Source organism: Ursus arctos, chromosome X (assembly GCF_023065955.2).
Source record: "Ursus arctos isolate Adak ecotype North America chromosome X, UrsArc2.0, whole genome shotgun sequence".
Taxonomy (NCBI): Eukaryota; Metazoa; Chordata; class Mammalia; order Carnivora; family Ursidae; genus Ursus; species Ursus arctos.
Window position 1 is genome coordinate 10,896,625 of NC_079873.1, and position 25,943 is coordinate 10,922,567.

Genomic DNA, 25,943 nt, shown 5'->3' on the forward strand with positions numbered 1-25,943 from the left:
TTCCCTCTTTGGAAAAGGCTTGGTGGATTATATAACCAATGAGCTTAGATTTAGCGTTACCTATCTGCATCACACATATCTGTTCAAGAAATAAAAGCAAGTGTCTTTTTTTTTACTTCTTTCCTCATACAAATATATGGCATACATTGAAAAATAGAACAATTAACTTACATTTATAGTGTAAAATCTGCTAGTAGCAATCAGTGCCTTAAAATATATAAGAATTTCAGTAAGATACAATAAGGCTTTAAAAAGAATAATTTTAGAACACTTGAGAGAAATTTCCAATGAAAGAAAGATAAATTTAAAGTTTAAATTCAAGTGAAAAGACAGTTTTTCAATACTATAAATGTTTTATTGAAAGTGCAATATACCATTTGCTCTTATTGAAACTGTTCATTTACTAAATCTGCATGGATAATGAAAAATCTTCATGGTCTGTTTGTCTATCTATGGGTTAAAGACCTAAATGTGAGACCTGAAACCGTAAAAATCCTAGAAGAGAACAGAGAGTCATTTCTTTGACATCAGCTGTAGCAACATTTTTCTAGATATGTCTCCTAAAGCAAGGGAAAAAAAAGCAAAAATTAGCTATTTAGGACTACATCAAAAAAAAGCTTTTGCACAATGAAGGAAACCATCAGTAAAACAAAAAGGCAACCCACCGAATGGGAGAGGATATTTGCAAATGATACGTTCAATAAGGGGTTAATATCCAAAACATATAGAGAATTTATACAACTCAACACCATAAAAACAAACAACCCAATTAAAAAATGGGTAGAGGATCTGAATAGACATTTTTCCAAAGAAGACATCCAGACAGCCAACAGACACATGAAAAAGTGCTCAACATCACTAATCATCAGGGAAATGCAAATCAAAACTACAATGAAATATTACCTTACACCTGTGAGAAAGGCTAAAATCAAAAAGACAAGAAATAACAAGTGTTGGTGAGGATGTGGTGGAAAAAAGGAACACTTATACACTATTGGTGGGAATGCAAAGTGGTATAGCTACTGTGAAAAACAGTATGGAGGTTCCTCACAAACGTAAAAATAGAATTGCCATAAGATCCAATGATTCCACTACTGGGCATTTACCAAAGAAAATGAAAACATTAATTTGAATATATGCAGCCCTATAGTTTATGGCAGCATTATTTACAATAGCCAAGATATAGAAGCAAACATAAGAGTCCATCGATAGACGAATGGATAAGGAAAATGTGGTACACACACACACACACACACACACACACACACACACACACACACAGAGGAATATTATGCAGCCATAAAAAGGATGAGATTGTGCAATTTGCAACAACATGGATGGACCTGGAGGGTATTATACTAAGTGAAATAAGCCAGATTGGGAAAGACAAATACTACATGATTTCACTCATATGTGGAATATAAAAAAAATGAATAAACAAACAAAAGCAGAATCAGCCCTGTAAACATAGAGAACAAACTAATGGTTGCCAAAGGGTGTGGGAGACAGGCAAAATGGGTGGGGGGGGCGGAGATACAGACTTCCAGTTATGAAATGAATAAATCACATAAATAAAAAGCACAGCATAAGGAATATAGTCAATGATATTATAAATATCAATGTATGGTGATAGATGGTAGCTATACTTGTGAGCATAGCACAGTGTTTAAACTTGTCAAATCACTATCCTATATCCCTGCAACAAATAGGACATTGTGTGTCACCTACACTCAAATAATAAAAAAGAATAAGGCAAAAAATTAAGGGAGAAAGAGAGTGATAAAGAAAGGGAAAGAGGGAAGGAGAGAGGGAAAATGAGAGAGAAGAGACAAAGTTTGTAAAGAAGGAAGGGGATAAACAGTGATATGAGATATTAGATGTCTACATAATTCTTTTCCCTGTCCAGTTCTCATCCAGTTCAGTTTGGAATATCATAACTTTGCTGATAAAACCAAAGACATGAGGTTAACTAGTCTTAACTCTTTCTACAGCTTATAGAACCCATTCATTCACTGGCGAGCGCGTCTAAGATGTGTCCTTGTTAATTAGAACACTTTAGCAGATTACAGGGCTAAAATACATGCCTCAAATGAATAAATAAAATCTTTAAAAAATAAAATAAAATATAGATGAAAGGTTGTGCTGGCACATATCAGGATAATAAAAGTGAAAAACAGTTCTATCATTTAACTCAAAGAACTAGCAGGCCAACTCCCAGTAGCTTCTCTCATTAAGATAATTCCATTGGCCTCAGACATTTCATCCCTGCAGTTAAGAAAAGCATCCCTAAAGTTAGGCAATTTCTGCCTCTTACGAACTCTGCAACCTTGGGAAAATTGACTACCTTTGTGTCTCAGCTTCCTCATCTATAAAATGGGGGACATGGTAGCACCTAATTACTGAAGAATGAATAAGGCATTCACTGGTACACAGCAAGGTTTTAATATGTATCAGCTCTTAATATATGCATGTGCTAATCCCGCATCAAAAAACTGCCTTTTCTTCTTTCCAAGATTTTATATCCAAATGCAAATGAAACTTGAGACAATGCCTCAGATTGAAGAGGTTAGATATAAAGGATCAAATTATCCCAGAAATATATAAACCAGTGGAAAGTACCACGGTTGGCAGGTCAGGAGGGAAACAGGTTATAGTGTAATAAATGCAGTGCAGTAAAGTGGTTGAAAGTTTAGGTTTTTTTGGAATGATAAGGCATGGAGTGTCAGCTTTTCTAATTACTGTGGCAGGACTTCAAACAAGTTACTTAACCTGTCTCACCCCCAGTTTCCTCATCTGAAAACGTACTGGTGCAGTAAAACAATTCCTCTTTTGTGAGGATTAAACTGGATACTTTTTTTTTTTAAGATTTTATTTATTTATTCGACAGATACAGAGACAGCCAGTGAGAGAGGGAACACAAGCAGGGGGAGTGGGAGAGGAAGAAGCAGGCCCACAGCGGAAGAGCCTGACGTGGGGCTCGATCCCATAACGCTGGGATCACGCCCCGAGCCGAAGGCAGACGCCCAACCGCTGTGCCACCCAGGCGCCCCTAAACTAGATACTTTTTAAAATGTGCTTAATACAGTGTGTCAATATGTGGTAGCTTTTAAAATATCTTGAGTTCCAGCAATATACTCACACTTCCATTTACTGGGCAGGATAAAAATAAATATATTACGGTATGATCCAGCCTCCTAAAGCTTGCAAGCCAATTGGGGAGGCTGGACAAATGGATAATGTGCAGAAGACAATCTATATTTGAATTTTCAAATTCCTCTTGTTAAGATGATATTTCTCTTTTTCCTGTTTCTTTATCCCTCATCATTCACTTTTTTATCTTGCACATAAAAATTCATGAAAGTTTTCCATCTTGAGTTGCACTATTTAAAATGAAATACTTTATTGTGAAGAGAAGAAAAAAAGCAAACATACACAATTTCTCATGACTTGCTTTTACCTTGTCTAAATTTATTTCTTATTAGCAGAAAAATATATTTGTTATAGAATAGAATTTTATGGCCAAGAAAGAGACTCATTTTTGTTTTGATTTGAGTAACCAAAAGAGAAAAACAAATCAAGCAGAGTAGAAAGTGACTCTGGAGAAGAGGTCATCTTGGCAGATGCTGAAATAAGAGGGGAAGGGATGAACTAAAAGGCTTGGAATATCTCAAAGACGTAGGCTGAAAAATGTTTTGGTAATGGGAGGGTGCCTGTGATTCTATACCTACAAATATTTAAAAAAATAAACACAACTCTCTTTCATTTAAAAACAGAAAAGTTAGTTATGTTAAAGAAAAAAGCTTAACACACCTCTTTTACTGAAAGTTCTTCCCTGGAGACTTAAATTAGCCATTCAGCCTCAGTCTCCTTTCCTCAAAAGAAAGGGTTGGAGAACCCAACAACTTGTAGAGTTTAAAAAACATGATGCCCAAGTGCCACCACAGCTGTGTTTTACTACCAGCCTGAGGGGGAGACCTCAACCTAAACTCCTCCTCACTTAGATCCTAGTGGCTTGTCGGGTACAGAGCTAATTGGAGTGTAGACTACACTAGGTTGCTGAGACAGTGTCAAGTGAAGAGAAACAATTTTCCACTGGGGAAAGCAGCAAGTGAATAGATGGTTCATAGCAGTGTGTTCTTATCCCAGAACGCATTAGGGGGTAACTACATGAGGGCAATAAATATATTCCCCAGAACAGCATGAAACTGGAAATCATTAGACAATGATACATATCATTGAAGGGCAAAGGGTCTGTGGCCATACCCCCTGAACACACCTGTTGTCATCTGATCACAGACACAAAGCAGAAAAGGGTCTGATTAGTGCTTGGGTGGGAGACCAAGGGCAAGAGAAAAAGAGAACTAGCCCCGGGTCTCTGGAGAAAAAAGTGGGTTCTCTATTGAAAGCACATTGAGAATGAATAACCCTTGCTTTACAATCTGGGCATTAAGTGACATTTCTGAGTTTATTTCTTAAAATCAGCTCATTTTCTCTGGTTTCGTATTTCTGTACATCATTTTTCACTGGGGGTCAGAGGATATAAAGAATGAATGGGGTAAATTCAAAGGTATCAAGAGAATCAATTAGACTCACTGATTTAAAGGGTGTCATGCAAAAAGATGTGGATATTTCTGACTCACCCGCAGTTCAAAACGCAGCTGTATTTGAACTCATGACCCTGGCTGTTTCATCACCGTGGGGCACCCACTGTTGATGTCTACAATGTTGATGAGCCTCAGGTGGAAGAAAGCCACCCACCCAAAAGGCTATTTTGATAGCAGCTACTGACAGTGAATTCAATTTAATAGTCTCCAGCTTGTATTTTCTAAATCCAAAACTCTGCTGGTAAGTTATCATTGCTTAACTGTCATTATTTGAAATACTAGTGGGAATGTTATCACTCTGAACCTCTGGGTAAAACATTTTTGCTTTTCGTTTTTTGATTTTTTTTTTTGCAATCTCACCATCATTTTAATTTAGTTTACATTTCTAGTCATTTGCACAGATGTTGATGGAGCTGTATTTTTCTTCAATGTCTATTGCAATATTCTTATTGCATTCTGCAGGTCCTCCAGTAAACGTTACTTGCAATATTTTTATCAACAGTTTTGGATCAGTCACAGAAACCACCATGGTAAGTGCTACAATGCCACTGGCAAGAGAAAAACATGACTTGATTATGCCATGAACACAACCTGTCAAATTTTCTATTTATTGTTCAACTTGCAGGGCCTCCTGTAAATGTTACCTGCAACATATTTATCAACAGCTTTGGGTCAATAGCAGAAACTACAATGGTGAGTGGGACTGAGCATTGAAGCCATCGTGTGAAGGAATGGGATATGGGATTGAAGACGCACTGTTTTATATTGTGGGACACTTACTGAATGCCAGTTTCCAAGTTCACTTACCTTAGAAAGTGATTATTTATACACTTTCACTTTAGAAAGTCACTAGTCAAATGTTTATTACTTCAAATTCAATAATATTTTATCCATCATGCCAGAGAAATTTTGAAAACACTTGCTATTTGGTTGGATTTAGGTAGAATTATCAGTAATAAGCAGAGTGTAACATTAAGGATATTTAAATATTTCTATCTCTAATGTTTCAGAAATATGAATTTCAAAGTTTGGGAGATATATTTTATAGCCAGTCATTTTCATATAATGGAAGTTTTAACACAGTCAAGCCTCAGATATGCTACATTTAAGATATATGCCAAAGGGGCTGACCTTACAATACACACACACACACACACACACACACACACACACACATGCACACACACACACAATCTTGTTGGCAAAAGAAAGTAGTCCCAAGTCCATAGCAATTATATCACATGCATGGCTCCCTACCCCCCAACAAAAAAACTCAATAAACATAAAACTAATTATAAGCTCATCATAATGTATGTGCAAACATGTTTCATGTACATGAAAAAGATTTCAGATACTATAAAACCCACCAATATTCCTTATAAATGTCATGGTGATGGTGTTGCCCGTGACATAGCCTACTAGATCAATAGTCTTACAGTGCTAGGCAATAGTGTGGAGACTGACTTTTGGGTAAAATTTCTTCTTGGTCCTCATATGATTTATTTTAAGTCCTAAATCAATTGGCTGGTTCTAATTTTCATGACTATGTAAAGTATACAGCCATATTATTGGATTAAGTCAAAATAAAATATAGTTGAACTTGACTAAGTACTATGGTGGCTGATGTCCTAGAAACACTCAAGTGAAATAATGAACATAATGCCATTGAGAAGTAAAAAATAGTGTTTCCTTGTCTTTATAAATTTTCTCTTTTAAGCTACCAGGATTGTGTTTAACAAATTACTGTACTTTTTGGTGTCCTTGAGCTAGAAAAAGTAATTCAGCTTTTACCATTCCTTTTCACTGGCAAAATTAGACATAATGCAACTCTACTACCCATTTTAATATTACTGACACAGCGTTGTCCAGAAATGAGCCTTCTGGTGCTCTGACAGGATGTAGTGCATTATGAATTTTACTCAAATAAGATAGTTTTGATAGGGTTATTAAATGACTCACAAGAAAAGGTAAACATAGAAAGACTAATCCAGCTCTGGGCTTGGCATTCAGTTTCTGTCTCTCCCCTCTTGGTTTTTTCCTGAGAACAGAGGGGCAAATCTTCTAGCAGCCCAAATCACTGTCACCAACTTTACACGATGGCATTCAATGACGATATTTGCACGACCTAATGCTGATTGCATTAATTAGAATCCTAAGTTGCTTTGATTAAATCTCCTCATTGCATTTACCCTCAATCAAAAATGTAAATGTGCACCTTTCAATGTTTATTAATGCAAGAAAAAGCTAAACATTCACGGAGATGAAAACGGAAACTTTGGATATCCTTGTTTTCCTGTCTTTAATAGCTACTGAAGGTGTTTAATAAATGGGCTGCTTAGGTGCTTCCTGGCCACTTATTAAGGTGTCCTTTGTCATTTTCCTATGAGAAAACTTGAAATCATTGCTCAAGTGTAAAATGAACAGCCTGCCCATCTTGCCATGTGAGATAGACTGCAACGCATGGTCAGAAGCGTGATGCATATTGTGCTTCTTTTACTTCTTAGCTTTTGATGGAATGACAAACTTCATGTGGCTTTCAAAAAGGATCTTTTCATTTCTTCAATTAAAGCTTTTGTGTGAAACTAAAATACTTTTTGAAACTCTATCATGCTTAATAAATCCTCATGCTATGTAGGGTAGGGACTGGCCAACATTTTTTCTGTAAAAGGCCAAGACAGGAAGTACTTAAAACTCTGAGGGCCTGACAGTCTCTGTCACCACTACTCAGTTTCGCCCTTTGGACAGGAAAGCAACCATAAACAATAGTAAGCAAGTGGGTGTGGCTATGCTCCAAAAAGCAGGCTGTGGCCAAACTTGGCCCGCAGGCCATAGATGGCCAACCCTGGACCTGAGACATCAGTATTTAAATAGATGTTAATCGGATGCTCATAAGAACAGGAGAGTTGCTCCATCTTGAAAGAGTCTATCTTGCCAGACCCGTGGGGCCCTGCCTGGGAATCCACCCTCTGCACCACAGAATATCATCTCAGCCCAAGCTTACCTTACCCAAACCTTGAGATTCCACCACCCATGAATTGACCCACACTTTCACAAATTTTGACTGAAAGAAAATTGGTCAAAACAGTGAAACAGAACGAGATTTTTCTCTGAACTGTCTTTAATTGAAGTCAGAACATCAGACCCTGAGTTTTTCTGCACGGTAATGTATGTGGTCACTGAGGACAGGGCTCAGTGTTATTGGGGAGCAATAATAATTTTGCTTTCTCTCTGTCTTCTGGAATGAGTTTTTCCAAGAATGCCTCAGAATTTTGAGTTTCTAAACATGTTGATTTTTCGCCTTTTCCCTCATGCCCTATTCTCACTCTATAACCCCGATAGCATTATTGAAGGATCCAGTTTGGGTATTTGTTTGTTTCTAAATAAGAGACAATGACTATCCATTTTAAGAACTCAGGATGACTTTCTTCTGGAGTTATCGAGTTTGCCCCTCTTATGTTTGATGTTATCTCACTAAATTATTATTGGTACTACTTGCCCACAAAGTATAGGCTCACTTACAGACCCGATACTGCCTCTCACTCCTCTGATCTGTTAGTGTTGAAGATATGTCATTGGAAGACAACGTATTTGTGTTATTCCAAGGAAAATTTTTATGAATAATTATGATGATATACATTATTCCAAAATACACACTTTTTTTTTTTTTAAGTAGCTTCCACGCCCAGCGTGGAGCCCAACCTGGGTCTTGAACTCACGACCCTGGGATCAAGACCTGAGTTGAGATCATGAGTCAGATGCTTAAATGACTGAGCCACCCAAGCGCCCCTAAAATACAACCTTTTCTTCATAAAAAGTCATGAGAATCTGTTGATGGTCATTGCTAGTTGACCCTGTATTAAGAGATTTCAGTAGAACAATTTTTTTCTTTGTGGTTCCAAATGACTTAGGAGACTAGTAAGGGATGTGTGATGAAACAGGTTATATTTTGTCTTGAGACTGTCAGTTTACCATTTCTTTTTCTTTCTTTCCCCCTTTTCTTTAGCTGCTGATGGCAAGTGAATTTAGAGGATTGGGGAGTGTATTGCAACTCCCACTTTCCTGATATAAAGACATGCTTTGGGAATATTATAATGTCAGTAAAGGTCAAGAGTATTTGCATACCATCTGCATGCAGCTCTCCCCAAGGCTGGGCCATCAGAAAATGAAGAAGAGATAGTCTCAAAGGATGTGGGTGGATAGAATATGACTTGGACCTGTGGGTGCTGGAACACTCCCCATGCCACAGTAGCAGATCCTGTCTCCCTCCTCGTTTAACAGATTTGAGGTGGGGGAGAAAGAGCTCAAAATGCATAAATGTCTTCCCTCAGAGAGTATCTCCACAATATGATTCCTGCTCCCCCAAACTTGTCCCCCAAAGATAAGTTCCATATGCTCTGCTGGTTACTGCTGCAGGGTGAAGGGCTTTTTATCTGTGATCTGAAATCACTTTCTGAGGAAGTGGATAAGAGGTAGACAGCCCCTTAGGAGGATGCCTGCAGTGCCGGAGCTGCTGAACTAACACTGTGGGCTCCCTTTCATTCTATAGCTGTATCAGCAATTCATGAGGAGATACTAACTTAGCAGGAAGAACAGGTAGCTACATTTCTTATTTCTGACTTCTTAAGGAAGAACCAAGAGTCTACCCCAAGCCTGGCATTTTGTGAAACTGAGATAGAAGGTGACCTTGGTCTCTAAATTAACAGTGCAATGTTAAAGCCTGAATTCATCATAATACAACTGCACCCCCCCATGATCTCAAATTCAAGGCTAACTTCCCATATCTAAGCTAGCACAGACTGAGGATGAAAATTTTACTGCAGTGTAGCCAGAGGTTAAAACCAAAGGATGACTAACATAACATAATAAGAAATTATTATAAAATAAAAAAATAAAATAGTAGAGCCCCCCAAAATAAAAAAAATCAAAATAAAAATTTACTACTGTAATAAATAAATAAATAAATAAATAAATAAATAAATAAAACCAAAGGGCCACATTAGTACTGTGGGGAATCAACAAAGCATATCCTTGTGGTTGATGACTTTGTAACATAATTGGATTGAGAAATGTATACATATAAAAATATAAGAGAGTAACAGTAAGGTTTAATACGAGTATATATGAGACAGAGTGGCAATCTCTGTGCATAAATGCTAGACCAAAAACAATAGTACCCAAATAATTCAATTTAAGGAAACCATCTGTGGCACAGGCATAGCATTAGAAGGTAATAGAAAAAGTGAAACTTTAGAAATAATAAACTCGATGTGAAATAATAGTATGGAATATAGGTACTTGCAGTACCTGTGTTAAGAATATAATAAAGATTATATGACTCACACACAGCATTTGAAAAAATACATACATATTTGCACATATGTATATATTTTTTAATTTGAATGTTTTCATGACCTAATCTAATACCCAGAGAGTCAATCATAGGAAAACAAATTTTAATACGAGGAAATATGACATTTATTTGAAGTAGAATATGTTTCTGTAGAGAGAAGGCAGTGTAAAAGAAAATTCAGTCTGCATTTAAGTATGTCTCTCAATATTTACTCCGCCCTTAATATTTTATTAAACCTAGAAGTAAACACAAAGACAAAGACAAACTACAGAAGAATATAACTATCTCTTGTGGTTTGGAATATCATGAGGAAATAAACTTATCTCTAAATAAACAGAGATGATGGACAGAGAAATCACATGTGTCAAATTTTTACCCTACACTGAAAATCATAGTGAATTGAGAGAATTACAGAGGTCCAGCCCCAGAAAATCTTTTCTTTGGATGTCTAGGTCTCTAGTTCCTTGGGGGTCCTTTTCTAAAAGGTTTTAAGGGTTGCTATTTATTTTAGAATAGTGTATATCATTATAAACAAAAGTACGGAAAATTTTAATTCCTATACATTTATATAAAGAACAAATACTTCCAAAAGATCTAATAAAAGTTGTATTTCATATAATTCCTGTCATTGTGGCATAAACTGTATTTTTTCCTCTAAGATTTCTACTTACCTCTGCTTACAAATAGGATTTGTTTATTTTAAATTAACTTAATGGTTCTATTGCAATATCATAGATTCATTATTCTTTTTAAAGTTCTATTATTGGGAGAATCTATTTTATTATTTTCTATATATAAAATTCAAAGTAGAAAACCAGGAAACACTGGAGAAGAATACTCATGGGAAAGACTTTTTAAAAAGATGTACGTTAGCTATGAAAATTTATATTGAGATTTTTTTAAAGGTCAACGTTTTCATATTGTATGTGATCATGTAATATTTTCTAGAGTCTCTCAATATACAGCTTCAAATCATTCTCAGGCTCAAGGGAGGATTGCAGTGATGTTCTCTTGGTGATTTCACTGCCCAGTACTGTCTATCTGGCTTCTCTGGACTTTCCCATCCTACAATTGCTTCCTGGGCAGGGTCGGGGGCCTCGTTGGCTTTCCAATGGCCTAAGATATTTAACCCATTCACCTCTATTATTTCTAGCTGTCATTACTTCTCATACTTAAAGTTTCTCTACCTCCAGAATTGTCTAAGGGATGAGATTCTCTGAGATTCTCTTCTCTTCTACTTCCTACTGAAACAAGCTCATAGACCCCCTACCCCCCCCCAAAAAAACCCACAACATTTTGTTAAGGAAAATTGGCTCTTACTCCAAGGGATATATAACAGGGGTGGATGCCAAACACTGGAGAAGCTGCATTTTTTTCCCATCAGAAAACCTTAAGGAAAGCTCACAGTTGATGTATTTAGTTCATACTTATATGTAAGTTGGATTATTCTATTTTCAATAACCCCTTTTTTTTTTATTTTCTACATATCACATATCCTTGCTCTTTGTTCACACACAATTCCAAATCTTCCAGTAACTCCTGTTGCCAATGAAACACTGAACTGGTAATCTCTTTCCAGTTACAATCCTCTGGTCCCTTTGAACAATTCCAAAACTATATGATGGGAACAACTTTGAGGTTCTGCTATTCCCTTGATTCACTCACTGGAGGAGTCAGTGAGCAAACAGGATGGGATGGAAGCCTGACTGGGCCCACAACAGTGCCCTTTCAGATTTGAAAATTTGCCATGTGTGCCTGGTAAAATCCCAAATAAAAGTCAGCTGATAAAATTTTCCAAGTCAGAAAGTTCTTATGTTATACAATGGAGAATCTTAAGGTTATTTCTTTTAATATTTCAGCCTTTCCAAATGAGCTGGGTTTTGATGACTGATTTTCAGAAGTTAGTAACTACTTGATTACTAGCATTCTTTAAGCCTACATTGGGCACTACTTCCAAGAACTGCCACCTTCAAAATACTCTATCAGCCTGATAAATTAGGATGGCTGTGTTTGACAAAAATGTCATAGGAATTTGGATAGTTTAGTAATAGGTAGAAGGAACTGGAATGAAGCTCTTTTCTATATACCCTAATCTTTATAACTTATATTTTTTCTTTTGGCCCTGAGGGAATGAACCAAAACTGACCATCCTGAGGTATCCTCCACTGTACCTGGTAGAGTAACCAACCATCCCAGTTTTGCCTAGAACTGAGTGGGTCCCCTAAATGTGTGACTTTGGGAGCTAAAAATGGGAGGTTCTCAGGCAAACCAGAACAAGTTGGTCACCATTAGAGTAAAATAAACAGTGACCAAAATCCAGGTGCCAGAGATGTGGGGATGGAGCAAATGGTAAAAAAGGAAATGGGCAAATGGTGAAAAAGGAAAAGGAAAGAGAGTAAGAAGGTATGAGTATGTATCACCCTAAATGACCATAAGTGTCAGGAGTGAACAACTATTAGCTCCGAACTATAGCCCCGCTTGACTAGGGAATACTGTTAAAACCTCTTTCAGGGTCCACTCTACCAAGAAAAGCAACAATTTCCATGGACCCAGAGACCTTTGAGTAGAAATTTCCAGAAGAGAAGTCACTGCCCCAGGCTGATTCGCTGGCAAAGAAGTAAATTCCCAGATCAAATGGGAATGACAGGGTGTACCTGAGTCTCCTACAGGGAGGAACACTTTGTCAGGTGCTCAGATTAGGAAAACATGAAAAAGATCTCTGTATTGATGAAGTATCAAGTCAACTACTATAGATACAACCCATTCAGAGAAATGATAAAATATTTAAGAATTTTAAAAGTAAGTAGTGTGAGGGAATTATCTTGTCAACATGAAGCATCTTAATATTTATGTAGATGAATTTAAAAAATATTGCCCCATCATGTCAGAGTTTTATAATAAGATTTCCACTACCAGAATTACAGAGTGGGTTTCCTTGTGCCCAGAGCAACTGAGCAAAATGAGAATAGAGATCATGTCATTTCTGATTTGGAAAATGAATCAATTTTGACAATCTGTCATCACAGACTGACTTCTGTACTCATGGTTACCTTTTTCTATGGAAAATTCAGCTTGAGTTAGTAGTATTTCCTCCCAGAATGAATGATTTAAATTTAAACATAAAAAAAAAATTCAACCAACTCAACCTGTTCCATTAGCATTCTGTTTTGGTTGAGCCTTCTTTCTTTCTCCCCTCTGTTCCTACTCTTAATAGAACTGAGCAGTTTATTTTGACCAAGATATACACAGCCTGGTTTGTACAGACACCAATACTTTACCAAACCAGGGAGAAGAGTGAGGGGAAATGTGGATAGACCTTTTATGCCAGACTGAGTGATAAGTAACTCTTATGCATGGGCTTTCTATAGGACTACCGAGTGAACATTTTTCTGAGGCAACAGTGGAATGATTCAAGGCTGGCATACAGCGAGTACCCTGATGATTCCCTGGACTTGGACCCATCCATGCTGGACTCCATTTGGAAACCAGATTTATTCTTTGCCAATGAGAAGGGTGCCAACTTCCATGATGTCACCACCGACAACAAATTGCTTCGAATTTCAAAAAATGGCAAAGTACTCTACAGTATCAGGTAAGCTTCTGTTGGCTGCACCTGTTTACTTCATTTTTCTCCTGGCCTGGGGCTGCCTGATTCCGGACGGTAAGACGTATATAAATATTTGACTTTTGTGGTCTCTTGGTTATCATTTGAATCTTAAAATTGGTGAGAATGCCACAGGTTCCCATGGTCTTGGAAACGTGATTCTCCACAACAAAAGTATATTTGGAAAGAAATATATATATATATATATTTGGTAAGATGGTGGGTGGATATCATGTAAATACCTGCATACGTGTAGTTTTGATTGCTTCAATAAAAGAAGTGCAGGCTTTTAGTTCAATTAATCATTGAGCATAATGTACAAATTCTCCATTTCAAATAATTTTGCCATTCTATAACATGTAACCACACATACAAAAACATTCAATGGCTCAGCATGGTCATCGACAGTATACTTTGGGCTGGGCAAGTGAAAAACTGGTTCTAATCTCAGATATGCTTCTAACTAAACATGTAACCAACTTGATCTCTTAACTTTTCCTAGGCTTGAGCTTGGGAATGACAAATCTTGAGATCCATTTTTGCTTTTACATTCAAATATGATCTTCTCCAGAATTTTTATCACCCCAATCTCAAAATCATATCTTTCTTTTCTGAACTCCAGTTCCTCTGTGACTCTATAAGGCTCTTGTTTCTTCCTACCTCGTATTTTGGCTATTTCTGAATATGAATTTAGCATAAGAATATGGATCTTTGGAATCACACCATCTAGAATCAAATGCAAACTTTGCCACTAAGTTGCATAACCTATAACCCTCAGTTACCTAACTGTAAAATGGGAAACACTATATTCATCTCTAAGTATGCTTGTGAGAATGAATGATATAGAGTAGAGGTCAGCAAATATTTTCTGTAAAGGTCCAGACAGTGAGAACGTCAGCTGTGTAGGCCAGACAGTCTCAACTCTTGTCACAACTACTCAATTCTACTATTGTAGCACAAAAGCAGCCAGAGACAATACTCAAACAATTGAGTGTTCTGTGCTTCAAGAAAATGTAATTTACAAAAACAGAGAGTGGACGAGATTTGGCCCTTTGGCCATAATTGCCAATCTCTGATACAGCGTATATGAAAATACTTGTCATAGTACCTGACAGCATATGCATTCAATAAATGAAATGATGGCTGTCTGTGTTTTAAAGTTAACGTTCTTTCTAAATAGTAAGCTCTTTAAAGCCAAGACATTTGGATTTCACACCTTCTGTAACTCCTCCCAAAGGTACAAGATGATGTACTGTATATGAGAGATATTTAATAACATTAAACAAATATTCACATTTTAAAGATCCTTGGTAGAATTCCCCCTTTATCTCCAATCTTATTACAAAAGAAAATGGACAGCTTGTATCCTTGCAAATAATTTTCAAAAGTTTGTAGAGTCACGACCATCAAAACCTCATTTCACAACTCTCTATACAATATAGGTCTGTACCGTGTATTCCATTCTTAACCTAGTAATTTCACAGTTTGCTGATGGCTGACAGACCGAATGTCTTATGGAATGAAAGAGGCTGCTCATTTGTAAAAATTGGCAAAGTCACTGCTTACACAAAAACCAGGAAACTTCCTCCACTTGATTTTTAAGGAACTTTACTTTTATTTTTATTTTTGTAAAAATTTTAAGGAAACACAGAATATTTCACATGGTGATGTGTTTGGTGTAAGATGCAGTATTGGGCACAACCTAAGTTGATGTGACCTGATGAAATGGGACATATGTGGACCGTGGTGCTAGGGAGGAGAGTTATAAAAAGCAGCACAGGGTACCTGCTGCTCCGGCTAACCCCCTGGGCCTTGGGTGGCATTTGCTCTAGTAAATACCTGGCATCATGCACTGCTGAAATAAAACCAAGTTTTTTCCCTTCTGGTCAATGAAGGCCTTTCCATTCTAGAACCATGAAGAACATAATGTTCCCCAGACCTAGATCCAGAGGCAATTCTTCTATCTCTTGTTCCCAGTATAGCATACTATAAGCTCTGAAACACCCTGATAATTGTTTTGGATTGGGTAGAGTTTGTCCTGTCGCAGGCTGGTTTAGATTTTTCCTTCATTGTGGGTGTTCTATGAAATCAGAGGAAAGATCCCTGGTGTAGGAGAACTAGGCATGTCATTTTAGAGAAACACAGCTCTTGGCAGATTTGAACTACAGGAATCTAATTATTTGCCTGGAAGCATTTTCAATGAGCCAGATACTGTGCTGGGCCTAGAGATCCAGAGCTGAGTAAGATACCGTCCCTGCCCTGGAAGGGCTCCAGTCTAACAAGGCAGGCAGACATAAGATAAATTAAGTAATAGGAATAAATGAGGAACAAGGAAAAGAAAAGTGGCTCTAAGTTTGCAAATGCATGCATGACTCAAATATTGTTAGAATTTGGGGGCTGGCACCTACATGTCTGTTTATTTGAGTCACTGGACTCAATTTAACTAGAAGACAAGGAGTAATTAGCGCTAATATATGCCCAGCTGCAGGTCCGACTCAAGTTTAAGGCCAAGCAGATGACAGTTTCTGATGTCTTAAAGGGGCTGGAAAGATTCCTGCTGATGTTGCATTAGGAAGGATCTCCCCTCTACTCAGGTTTACAATGCAAATACCCCTAGAAGAGGGAATCCATTGATGTAAATTAATACGAAGCTGTTAAAGAGCGGATATGAAAATTTCATACTGATAGTACATTTGATGCCTAGGAAGAATAGTGAGAATGAGCAAGTTGGATGCCTGAGATGAGAAATCAGGATGAAGAGGGTTAAGAAAGGTACAAGGAAGGGATACAACAGAAGGACCAAAGATAAATTCATGAATTGCCTCTACCTTACATATTTAAATAACTACTTGAACACTGGTCTACCTTAAAAAAAATAATGTTCTGTGGTGATGTTTTATACTTGCATTTTCTGAAACCTAAAACAAGTGGATAGCATTTCATCCACGAAAAATTCCATGCTTTCTTAGCTTTGTAAGAGCAGCAGTAAAATTAACTCCACATGGAAACCAAAGCCTAAGGCTTTGATGGCCAAATACAACACACAGAGAACTATGCAGTCCATTGATTTCATAACAAGCAAGATCACACTTTCCAAGAAGTTTCCTAAAAGGCAGCAGTTTAGAAAAGAGGGGACAGTAGACCAGAACTCCACAAGTGTCCTGCAGATCTAAACACCTGGGGTACTTTAGTAAAATTCAAACAAATCTTTTAAATAGGAGCCAAAGGTATTAGCTCACTGTTAGAAAATTTCTATCCAGTATGGCAGGACACAGTCTTTGCTGATGAAAAAGTGTCAAATTTATTTTTGTCCACTTCTCTTCTGATTTCTTCTTTGACATTCACTTCCTTAATACATTTGATCTTACTCTTTGTTTTCTTTTTAATTTTTTTCTTGACCCACTCCATTAAGTATTGATCATCCCTGACCAAAGTATAAACAAGGACACACATCTCACTTTGTACATTCCCTTCAGAGACAGTCAAATTCTAAATTCATGTTACTTAAAAAGGCCTGAATCCATAGTGGAATAGTGAGGTGAGCCTTGAGTATTGTGCATATTACTGCTCAAACAATATTTGCTGAATTGAATATAATGGATTGCAGTAAAAGTCAGAGCACCATGGCATATGGTGTGCAATATGAAAGAAAAAAGAAGGTATTTTTGGAGAGGACCAGCTTGTCTCACTTGTCCACAATGTCTTTGCTAATACTTGTTTTCTTCCTTTACTTTCCATTGCTTTTGAGAATTTTCTGCCAAAATTCTGACTTTTATAGAAGCATAGGATTATTTTTTTTATTTTAATGTTTTTATTATTATATTATGTTAGTCACCATACAGTACATCCCCGGTTTCTGATGTAAAGTTTGATGATTCATTAGTTGTGTATAACACCCAGTGCTCCATGCAATACGTGCCCTCCTTACTACCCATCACCGGTCTATCCCATTCCCCTGCCCCCCTCCCCTCTGAGGCCCTCAGTTTGTTTCTCAGAGTCCATAGTCTCTCATGCTTCATTCCCCCTTCTGATTACCACCCTTTCTCTATCCCTTTCTTCCCCTACCGATCTTCCTAGTTCTTAAGTTCCACAGATGAGAGAAATCATATGATAATTGTCTTTCTCTGCTTGACTTACTTCACTTAGCATTATCTCCTCCAGTGCCGTCCATGTTGCAGCAAATGTTGAGAACTCGTTCTTTCTGATAGCTGAGTAATATTCCATTGTATATATGGACCACAACTTCTTAATCCATTCATCTGTTGAAGGGCATCTCGGTTCCTTCCACGATTTGGCTATTATGGACAATGCTGCTAGGAACATTGGGGTGCATATGGCCCTTCTCTTCACTACGTCTGTATCTTTGGGGTAAATACCCAGTAGTGCAATGGCTGGGTCATAGGGTAGCTCAATTTCTAACTTTTTAAGGGACCTCCACACTGTTTTCCAGAGTGGCTGTACCAACTTGCATTCCCACCAACAATGTAGGAGGGATCCCCTTTCTCCACATCCTCTCCAACATTTGTTGTTTCTTGCCTTGTCAATTTTTGCCATTCTAACTGGTGTAAGGTGGTATCTTAGTGTGGTTTTGATTTGAATTTCCCTGATGGCTAATGATTTTGAACATTTTTTCATCTGTCTGTTAGCCATTTGTATTTCATCAATGGACAATATTCTGTTCATACTTCTGCCATTTTATGATTTGTTTGTTTCTCGCGTATTGAGTTTGAGAAGTTCTTTGTAGATCTTGGATACCAGTCTTTTATCTGTAGCATCATTTGCAAATATATTCTCCCATTCCGTGGGCTGCCTCTTAGTTTTTTTGACTGTTTCCTTGGCTGTGCAGAAGCTTTTTATCTTGATGAAGTCCCACGAGTTCATTTTATCTTTTGTTTCTCTTGCCTTTGGAGATGTGTCATGAAAATGTTGCTTTGGCCGATGTCGTAGAGGCTGTTGCCTATGTTCTCCTCTAGGATTTTGATGGATTCCTGTCTCACATCGAGGTCTTTCATCCATTTGGAGTTTATCTTTGTGTATGGTGTGAGAGAGTGGTCAAGTTTCATTCTTTTGCATGTAGCTGTCCAGTTTTCCCAGCACCATTTATCTAAGAGACTGTCTTTTTTCCACTGGATGTTTTTTCCTGCTTTATCAAAGATTAGTTGCCCAAAGAGCCGAGAGTCCATTTCTGGGTTCTCTATTCTGTTCCATTGGTCTATGTGTCTGTTTTTGTGCCAGTATCATGCTGTCTTTGTGATCACAGCTTTGTAGTACAGCTCGAAATCCGGCATTGTGATGCCCCCAGCTTTGTTTTTCCTTTTCAACAGTTCCTTGGCGATTCGGGGCCTTTTCTGGTTCCATACAAATTTAAGGACTATTTGGATACCTTTTATCCCTTTTTGTTGTCTGATTGCTGTTGCAAGGACTTCTAGTACGATGTTGAATAATAGTGGTGAGAGTGGGCATCCTTGTCATGTTCCTGATCTCAAGGGAAAGGCTTCCAGCTTTTCCCCATTGAGAATAATATTTGCTGTAGGCTTTTCATAGATGGCTTTTATGAGATTGAGGAATGTACCCTCTATCCCTACACTCTGAAGGGTTTTAATCAGGAAAGGATGCTGTATTTTGTCAAATGCTTTTTCTGCATCAATTGAGAGTATCATATGGTTCCTGAGTCTTTTCTTCTTGATATGATGTATCACGCTGATAGATTTGCGAATGTTGAACCACGCTTGCATCCCAGGTATGAATCCCACTTGGTCATGATGGATAATCCTCTTAATGTACTGTTGGATTCTATTAGCCAGGATCTTGTTGAGGATTTTGGCGTCCATATTCATTAGGAAAATTGGTCTGTAATTCTCCTTTTTGAGGGGGTCTTTGCCTGGTTTGGGGATCAAGGTAATATTGGCCTCATAGAATGAGTTTGGTAGCTTTCCTTCTGTTTCTATTTTTTGAAATAGCTTTAGGAGAATAGGTATTATTTCTTCTTTGAATGTTTGGTAGAATTACCCAGGAAAACCGTCCGGGCCTGGAGTTTTGTTATTTGGAAGGTTGTTTATCACTGACTCAATCTCTTCATAATTAATTGGCCTGTTTAAAAAATCAATTTCTTCCTGTTTCAGTCTTGGTAGATTATAGGTTTCCAGGAAGGCCTCCATCTCTTCCAGATTGCTTAATTTACTGGCATATAGCTGTTGATAAAAGTTTCTAATAATCCTTCCAATTTCATTGGTGTTGGTCGTGACCTCTCCTTTTTCATTCATAATTTTATTAATATGGGTCCTTTCTCTATTCTTTTGGATAAGTCTTGCCAGCGGTTTGTCAATTTTATTGATTCTCTCAAAGAACCAGCTTCTAATCCTGTTGATCTGCTCTACTGTACTCCTGGTTTCTAATTCATTGATTTCTGCCCTAATCTTGGTCAACTGCTTCCTCGTGCGTGGATTAGGCCTGTCCCTCTGTTGCTGTTCCAGCTTCTTGAGGTGAGAATATAAAAACTGCATTTTAGATTTTTCTGTTCTTTTGAGTGAGGCTTGGATGGCTATGTATTTCCCCCTTAGGACTGCCTTTGCAGTATCCCATAGGTTTTGGACTGTTGTATTTTCATTCTCATTGGTCTCCATAAATTGTTTAATTTGATTTTTGATTTCCTGGTCTATCGAGTCATTCCTGAGCAGGATGGTTCTTAGTCTAAAAGTGTTTGAGTTTCTTCCAAATTTTTCCTTGTGGTTGAGTTCCAATTTCAGAGCATTGTGGTCTGAGAATATGCAGGGGATAATTTCAATCTTTTGGTATCGGTTGAGACCTGTTTTGTGTCCCAGAACATGGTCTATTCTTGAGAATGTTCCATGGGCATTAGAATAGAATGAGTATTCTTTGGTTCTGGGGTGTAGTGTTCTATATATATCTATGAGGTCCAACTCGTCGAGTATGGCATTCATAGCCTTTGATTCTTTGCTTAGTTTTTGCCAGGGTGTTCTGTCTATTTCTGATAGTGGAGTGTTGAGGTCCCCTACTATTAATGTATTTTTATTTATATGTCTCTTTATTCTGGTTAAGAGTTGGCTTGTGTATCTTGCTGCTCCCCTGTTGGGGGCATATATATTTATAATTGTCATATCCACTTGTTGAATACTTCCCTTAAGAATAATATAGTGCCCTTCTGTGTCTCTAACTATAGTCTGTAGTTTAAAATCCAGTTTATCTGATATGAGAATTGCTACCCCAGCTTTCTTTTGAGGTCCATTTGCGTGAAAGATGGTACTCCATCCCCTTACTCTCAGTCTGAATGCATCTTTGGGTTCGAAATGAGTCTCTTGTAGACAGCAAATGGATGGGTCATTTCTTTTTATCCAATCTGCAACCCTGTGGCATTTATGGGAGCATTTAAGCCATTAACATTAAGACTGAGTACTGAGAGATATGATTTTAATGATGCCATGTTGCCAGTAAAGTCTTTGTTTGTATTGGCTGTGACTTTCTGTTCTGTATCACTCTTGGGGCCTTTTTACTTTTATAGAACCCCCTGTAATATCTCCTGTAGGGCTGGTTTCATGGTTACAAAATTGGTTAGTGACTGGCGATTCTGAAATGTCTTTATTTCTCCATCAATTCCGAATGACAGCCTTGCTGGATAAAGGATCCTTGGCTGCATGTTTTTCTCTGAAAGAGCTTTAAAAATGCCCCCCCAATCCTTTCTCTCATTCCAGGTCTGTGTAGACAGGTCTGACGTAATTCTGATGCCTTTGCCTTGGTACGTGAGAAATTTCTTTGCCCTGGCCGCTTTCAATACTGTATCCTTGGATCTAATATTTGCGAATTGCACTATGACGTGACGTGCTGTAGGTTTGTCGTGGTTGAGCTTGGGAGGGGTCCTCTCTGCCTCTTGGACATGAATGTTTGTTTCCCTTGCTAGATTAGGGAAGTTTTCAGCTACAATTTGTTCAAATATCTTTTCTAGACCTCTGTTTTTCTCCACCCCCTCGGGGATGCCGATGATTCTGACATTGGAATGTTTCATTGAGTCAGTAATCTCCCGTAACCTACATTCCTGAGCGTGGATTTTTTTGAGTCCAGATTCTATTTTAGCTTTTTCTTCTACTAACCCATCCTCCAATTCGCTGATACGTTCTTCTGCCTCATTCACTCTGGCCGTCAGAGCCTCTAGTTTTGACTGCATTTGGCTCATAGAATTTTTAATTTCTGCCAGATTCGCTCTCATTTCCGCCCTTAGAGATTCTATATTCTCATTAATATTTTCGTTAATACTTTTTTCAAGTCTACACATCATCTTGACCATTGTTACTCTGAATTCCATTTCTGATAATTTGGTTATATCCATATCCATTTGCTCTGTGGCAGAGGCCACAGACTCATTGTCTTTTCTTTGCTGGGGGGGATTTCTCCTTCTCGTCATTCTGATGAGGAGAGGTTGCGGGGTTGTCCAGAGCCCAAATTATTGACCGGGACCCAGGCCGTGCGCCCTTGTTTTATAGGGATCTTAGGGATGTGGGTTTCTTTATTTTTCAGCCTGCCGTCTGGGGGAGGGGTCTGCCGCGCCGATACTCAGGCAACCCTGTTTGGGTAGAGTCTCCGTGTCCCCTGCGAGGGGGGATGGTGATGGGCACACTGTGAGCCGGTATTTCCAGGCTTTTGTTCTCTGGCGGCTTTCCCTGGTGGTCTGCTGTGCCTCTTCTGAGAGTCAGAGCAGCAGTGGCCGAATCTCAGCCTCTGTCTCAGAACAGAGGGATCGCGGACCGTTCTCCACTGATGTTCTGGCCACTTTAACTCTGTTACCATTGGTGCTGCTCAACCCTGCAGTGTCCCGGGATGTGCGCCCCACACTCGGTGTCCCAGCCCTCACTTCCAGGGCTGGCGCGTCTCTGTCCTTTGTGTTTCTAACACCGCCAGCCACCAGCCGCCCCCGTGCGCTCTGGAGCTCCCGGTCTCAGTCTGGGTCCAGTGAGCACACCGGAGCTCCGTTTCAGTCTGGTGACGCGTGCTCCCGGCTCACGGTCTCAGTCTGCTCTCTCGAAGGTGCCGGTCCGCAAGTCCGCCTGCTCTCCCGTGTAGGTGGCTACCGCTTCCCGGCGCCCGAACGTGGCAGCTCCCTCCCCCTTCCGTTATCTTTCGATATCTGTGAGCGGTTTCACGGCTCCCCGCTTCCTACCTCAATACTCAGCGCTGGAGATGTTCATTTGTAGAGATCCAGATGTATCTTCCTGCGTCTCAGGCTGGTTCCGTGGTTGTTCAGGCTGGTCTGGTACCTATCCAGCTCAACTCAGGGGACCAGCTGAAAAAGGGGTCCCCTACTCCTCCGCCATCTTAACTCCTCCTCAGGATTATTTTTTTTAATTTGAAGGTATTCTGTTGCTAAGTATCTAATCCAACACCCTTGTTTTACCAATGAGGAAGTGACTTCTTTCGGCAAGTTAGGTGAGGTAAAATAATGGAGTGCATAAATAGGACTGCTAGGCCAAGAATCAAAGCTCTTGACTTCTATTTCAATGCTATCGTCTCCTACCCCACATTAATTCTTCATTTGCTCCAACTCAAGTCCAAAGGCACAAACAAATACAATTCCAAAGGCATGTCATTTTGGAACCAACCTTTTTGGGGCTCATTTTTCAAAGAACTATTGGAGGAAGAAGGTAAGATCTAAGATGAGAGCATAAAGTATCTTCAAATTTTGCAAATGTCTGAAAAGACTGTTTAAATTCAGGGTGCAAAAACTGACTTTCAATTCAAGGCGCAGAAATGTCAATATCGATTTGATAGTTTTACATAGCATATGTCGCTAATATAGCATATCTACTTTCTGAAAAATTTTACTATCCCAGGGATGAAAGGGTTGAAGAGAACCATTAAGGTCATTAAGTCAACTTTCCTACCTTCAGGCAACCTGTTGAGAACTCATTCTAGTTTTAAAGACCATCAGAGAAGGAGACTTTATTTTCTCCCGTTGAATCCTATAATAAGTTACTCTAGCATTATGCAGAAATTCTTGCTGATATAACTTAAATAACAGTTGCTACAACTTAAATCAGTAGCTTTTCCCTACATTTGTTAACATGATAAACAAATGGTTACCATTTGGGGAAGAATGGAGGGAATTACCTCACTGTTTTTACTTTCATACATTTTAGTCCCACTAGATTTGGTAGACATATGCTTGGTCAGCAACACTATGTGGCTAATTTAATTTTACAGTGTGTTCCACTTCGCACCAAGATGTTCTTTAGCTCTCAGTTTTCACTTTGCTGTACACTTTGGGGCTCCTACTCGGAAACTTATGATGCTGAATGCTGTCCTGGTTTTTTCCGATACTATAGTATACAAGTAAAACACTCTTGGGCTTGAGTCTCTGGCCTCAGAGCTTGCTGAATGACCTAGGGAAACTTGTTACTCTCTGAACTTCTATTTCTTCAGCTTTGAAAAATAGATGATTTTGTTAAGACCATTAGTAGAGTACAATATATGTTACATAGATACAGGTCAAAAGTGGTATTGCCATATACTCTAGGGTCCTTGGTATTTTCTTGTAATTTAATGATTGTGCTTTCTGGTCCCGGCTCTAAGACAAAGAGTAAGCTGATCAAGATAGATCCCTACAAATTCCAGGCATTAAGGATAGGATGGACCCACTCCTTGAGTGTGACCCTATAGAGTAGGGGTTCTTAACCTGAAGGTTAGGTGAAAACTCCAGGAGGTCCTTGAATCTCCCTAAACTGTATGCATATTTCCTGTACTGGGGTATTCAGCTCTTCTGTTTATTTGTTTGTTTAGAGGAAAAGGTCCTTAAGGAAGCTCTGATCCTCCAACTGCTAACAATTCTGCTTTAAGATTTATTGCATGCCTCCCAAATGGATATACCTGAGGCAAAGTTGGTAAGGAAATATTGTTTGCCTTCAGTGTCTTCTTATTTGACTGACCAAGTACCTAGGTGTTCTATGCTACCCTCCAACTACAGAGAGTCCTGCAAACCATAAATAATTATGGGATTGCTCCTCCACAACAGTACCCCTTATCACCAAGATATCTGCTCCCTCTCATCATCAAACGTTATCTGACCTGAAACTTATTCTTTTATGGTATTGGAGGTGATTTGCTTGTTAATCTCTTTTGATTCAATTCATGAGTCTAGGTGTGGAGGATTCAGTGTTCTACCTTCCCAGTAGTACTTGAGTTGTAATAGAGAACTCTTGGGGATTGACATGCTTCTCCCTCTGATGATAGATTAAGGCACCACTGAGAGTAGGTGGAGTGTAGATTTCTAGACAGACATCCAACGGAGCTCCCCAAATAATCCTGTCTAATGACCGACTCTACCCACACACATAAAAGGCCAACTTTTCTCACATAACCTCCTATCCTTGACTCATCCGGAGCTTGATGCAAGAACTTCAAAAGAGTCTAACTTTAGTTACAGAATGATTTTTATGGCATAGGAAAAAAGAAAATTCTCTATTTAGATGTCAGAGCTGAAAATAAAATGCACAGTGAACTTAGACCTGCCTAAATGTTACCAATGGTGATACTTGGATTATCTTACTCTCAATTTTGATGAGACATGTAAGCCCACATTTTCTGTTAGAAGGCAACTATAAAAGCTGTGATTTCTTGTCTCTGTGCATATTTGAACCATATTTATCTTTATATCCTATAATCCAGGCAAAATTACATTCTCATTTTCCAATTCTGTGTCCAAATCCTCATTAGTTTTGTGACTTGACTTAATGCAGTAATTAATGACTGTAACATAAGCGCCCACATCAGAATTAAGCAGTGAGTCTTCAGAGAAGTGCTGGGAAATGCCATGGAAACCACTATTCCATTCTTCCTAGAGTTAAGCAAGGATGGGAGGGTGGGAAGCAGTGGTCCTCAAAAAAGACCCCACTGACGGTACAAGTTTTAGAGTTCAGAAACTGTGTTCTGTATATGACAGACTCTCATAAAGTGCTGGAAAGCTCTGTCAAGCTTTTGACTGGGTTCAGAACTTCACATATACTCACGGGCATAATACTGGTTCAAACACAACAGTGCTAGGATTTTACTGTTGTTTGGAGGAAAAGAGGGAATTGTGCAAATGAAATACATGGCAGCTGGCATGAGCACTTGTCCCTGACCGTTTACCTGATTGGACTAGCAATAGCAACCAGTAGATTTTCCTCCTTTTGGAGGTAACTTTCCACTGCATTAACATTCATCAGAGTTTGCTCTGAGGGTGATGGTGCAAAGAACAGAATACTGAGAAGGTAGCTCAGGGCATCAGGAACTCCACACTTGCTTGCATCATTTACTGTATCCTCCAGGCTCAGAGAACTGCTTCTGTAACCCCATCAGTCATTCTGAGTCTTAGTTTCCTCATTCATAACATGAGATTGAA

At 38.6% G+C, this 25,943-nt stretch overlaps 2 protein-coding genes across 3 annotated transcripts in view; one reads left to right on the forward strand and one right to left on the reverse strand.

The window, feature by feature from the left end:
• The window catches only part of GLRA2 (glycine receptor alpha 2), a 174,540-nt gene that overhangs the window by 40,263 nt on the left and 108,334 nt on the right, over window positions 1-25,943 (forward strand). Inside the window, exons 3-4 of one of the 2 annotated variants that reach the window (XM_026478106.1) lie at window positions 5,067-5,134; window positions 13,323-13,546. In XM_026478106.1, the coding sequence (XP_026333891.1) occupies window positions 5,067-5,134; window positions 13,323-13,546 (292 nt within the window). Of the gene's footprint in view, window positions 1-5,066; window positions 5,135-5,229; window positions 5,298-13,322; window positions 13,547-25,943 lie in introns of both variants that reach the window. The other variant, XM_026478107.1, reaches the window with a different exon arrangement.
• Window positions 1-25,943, reverse strand: part of FANCB (FA complementation group B) — a 275,840-nt gene that overhangs the window by 9,656 nt on the left and 240,241 nt on the right. The window lies entirely within an intron of this gene.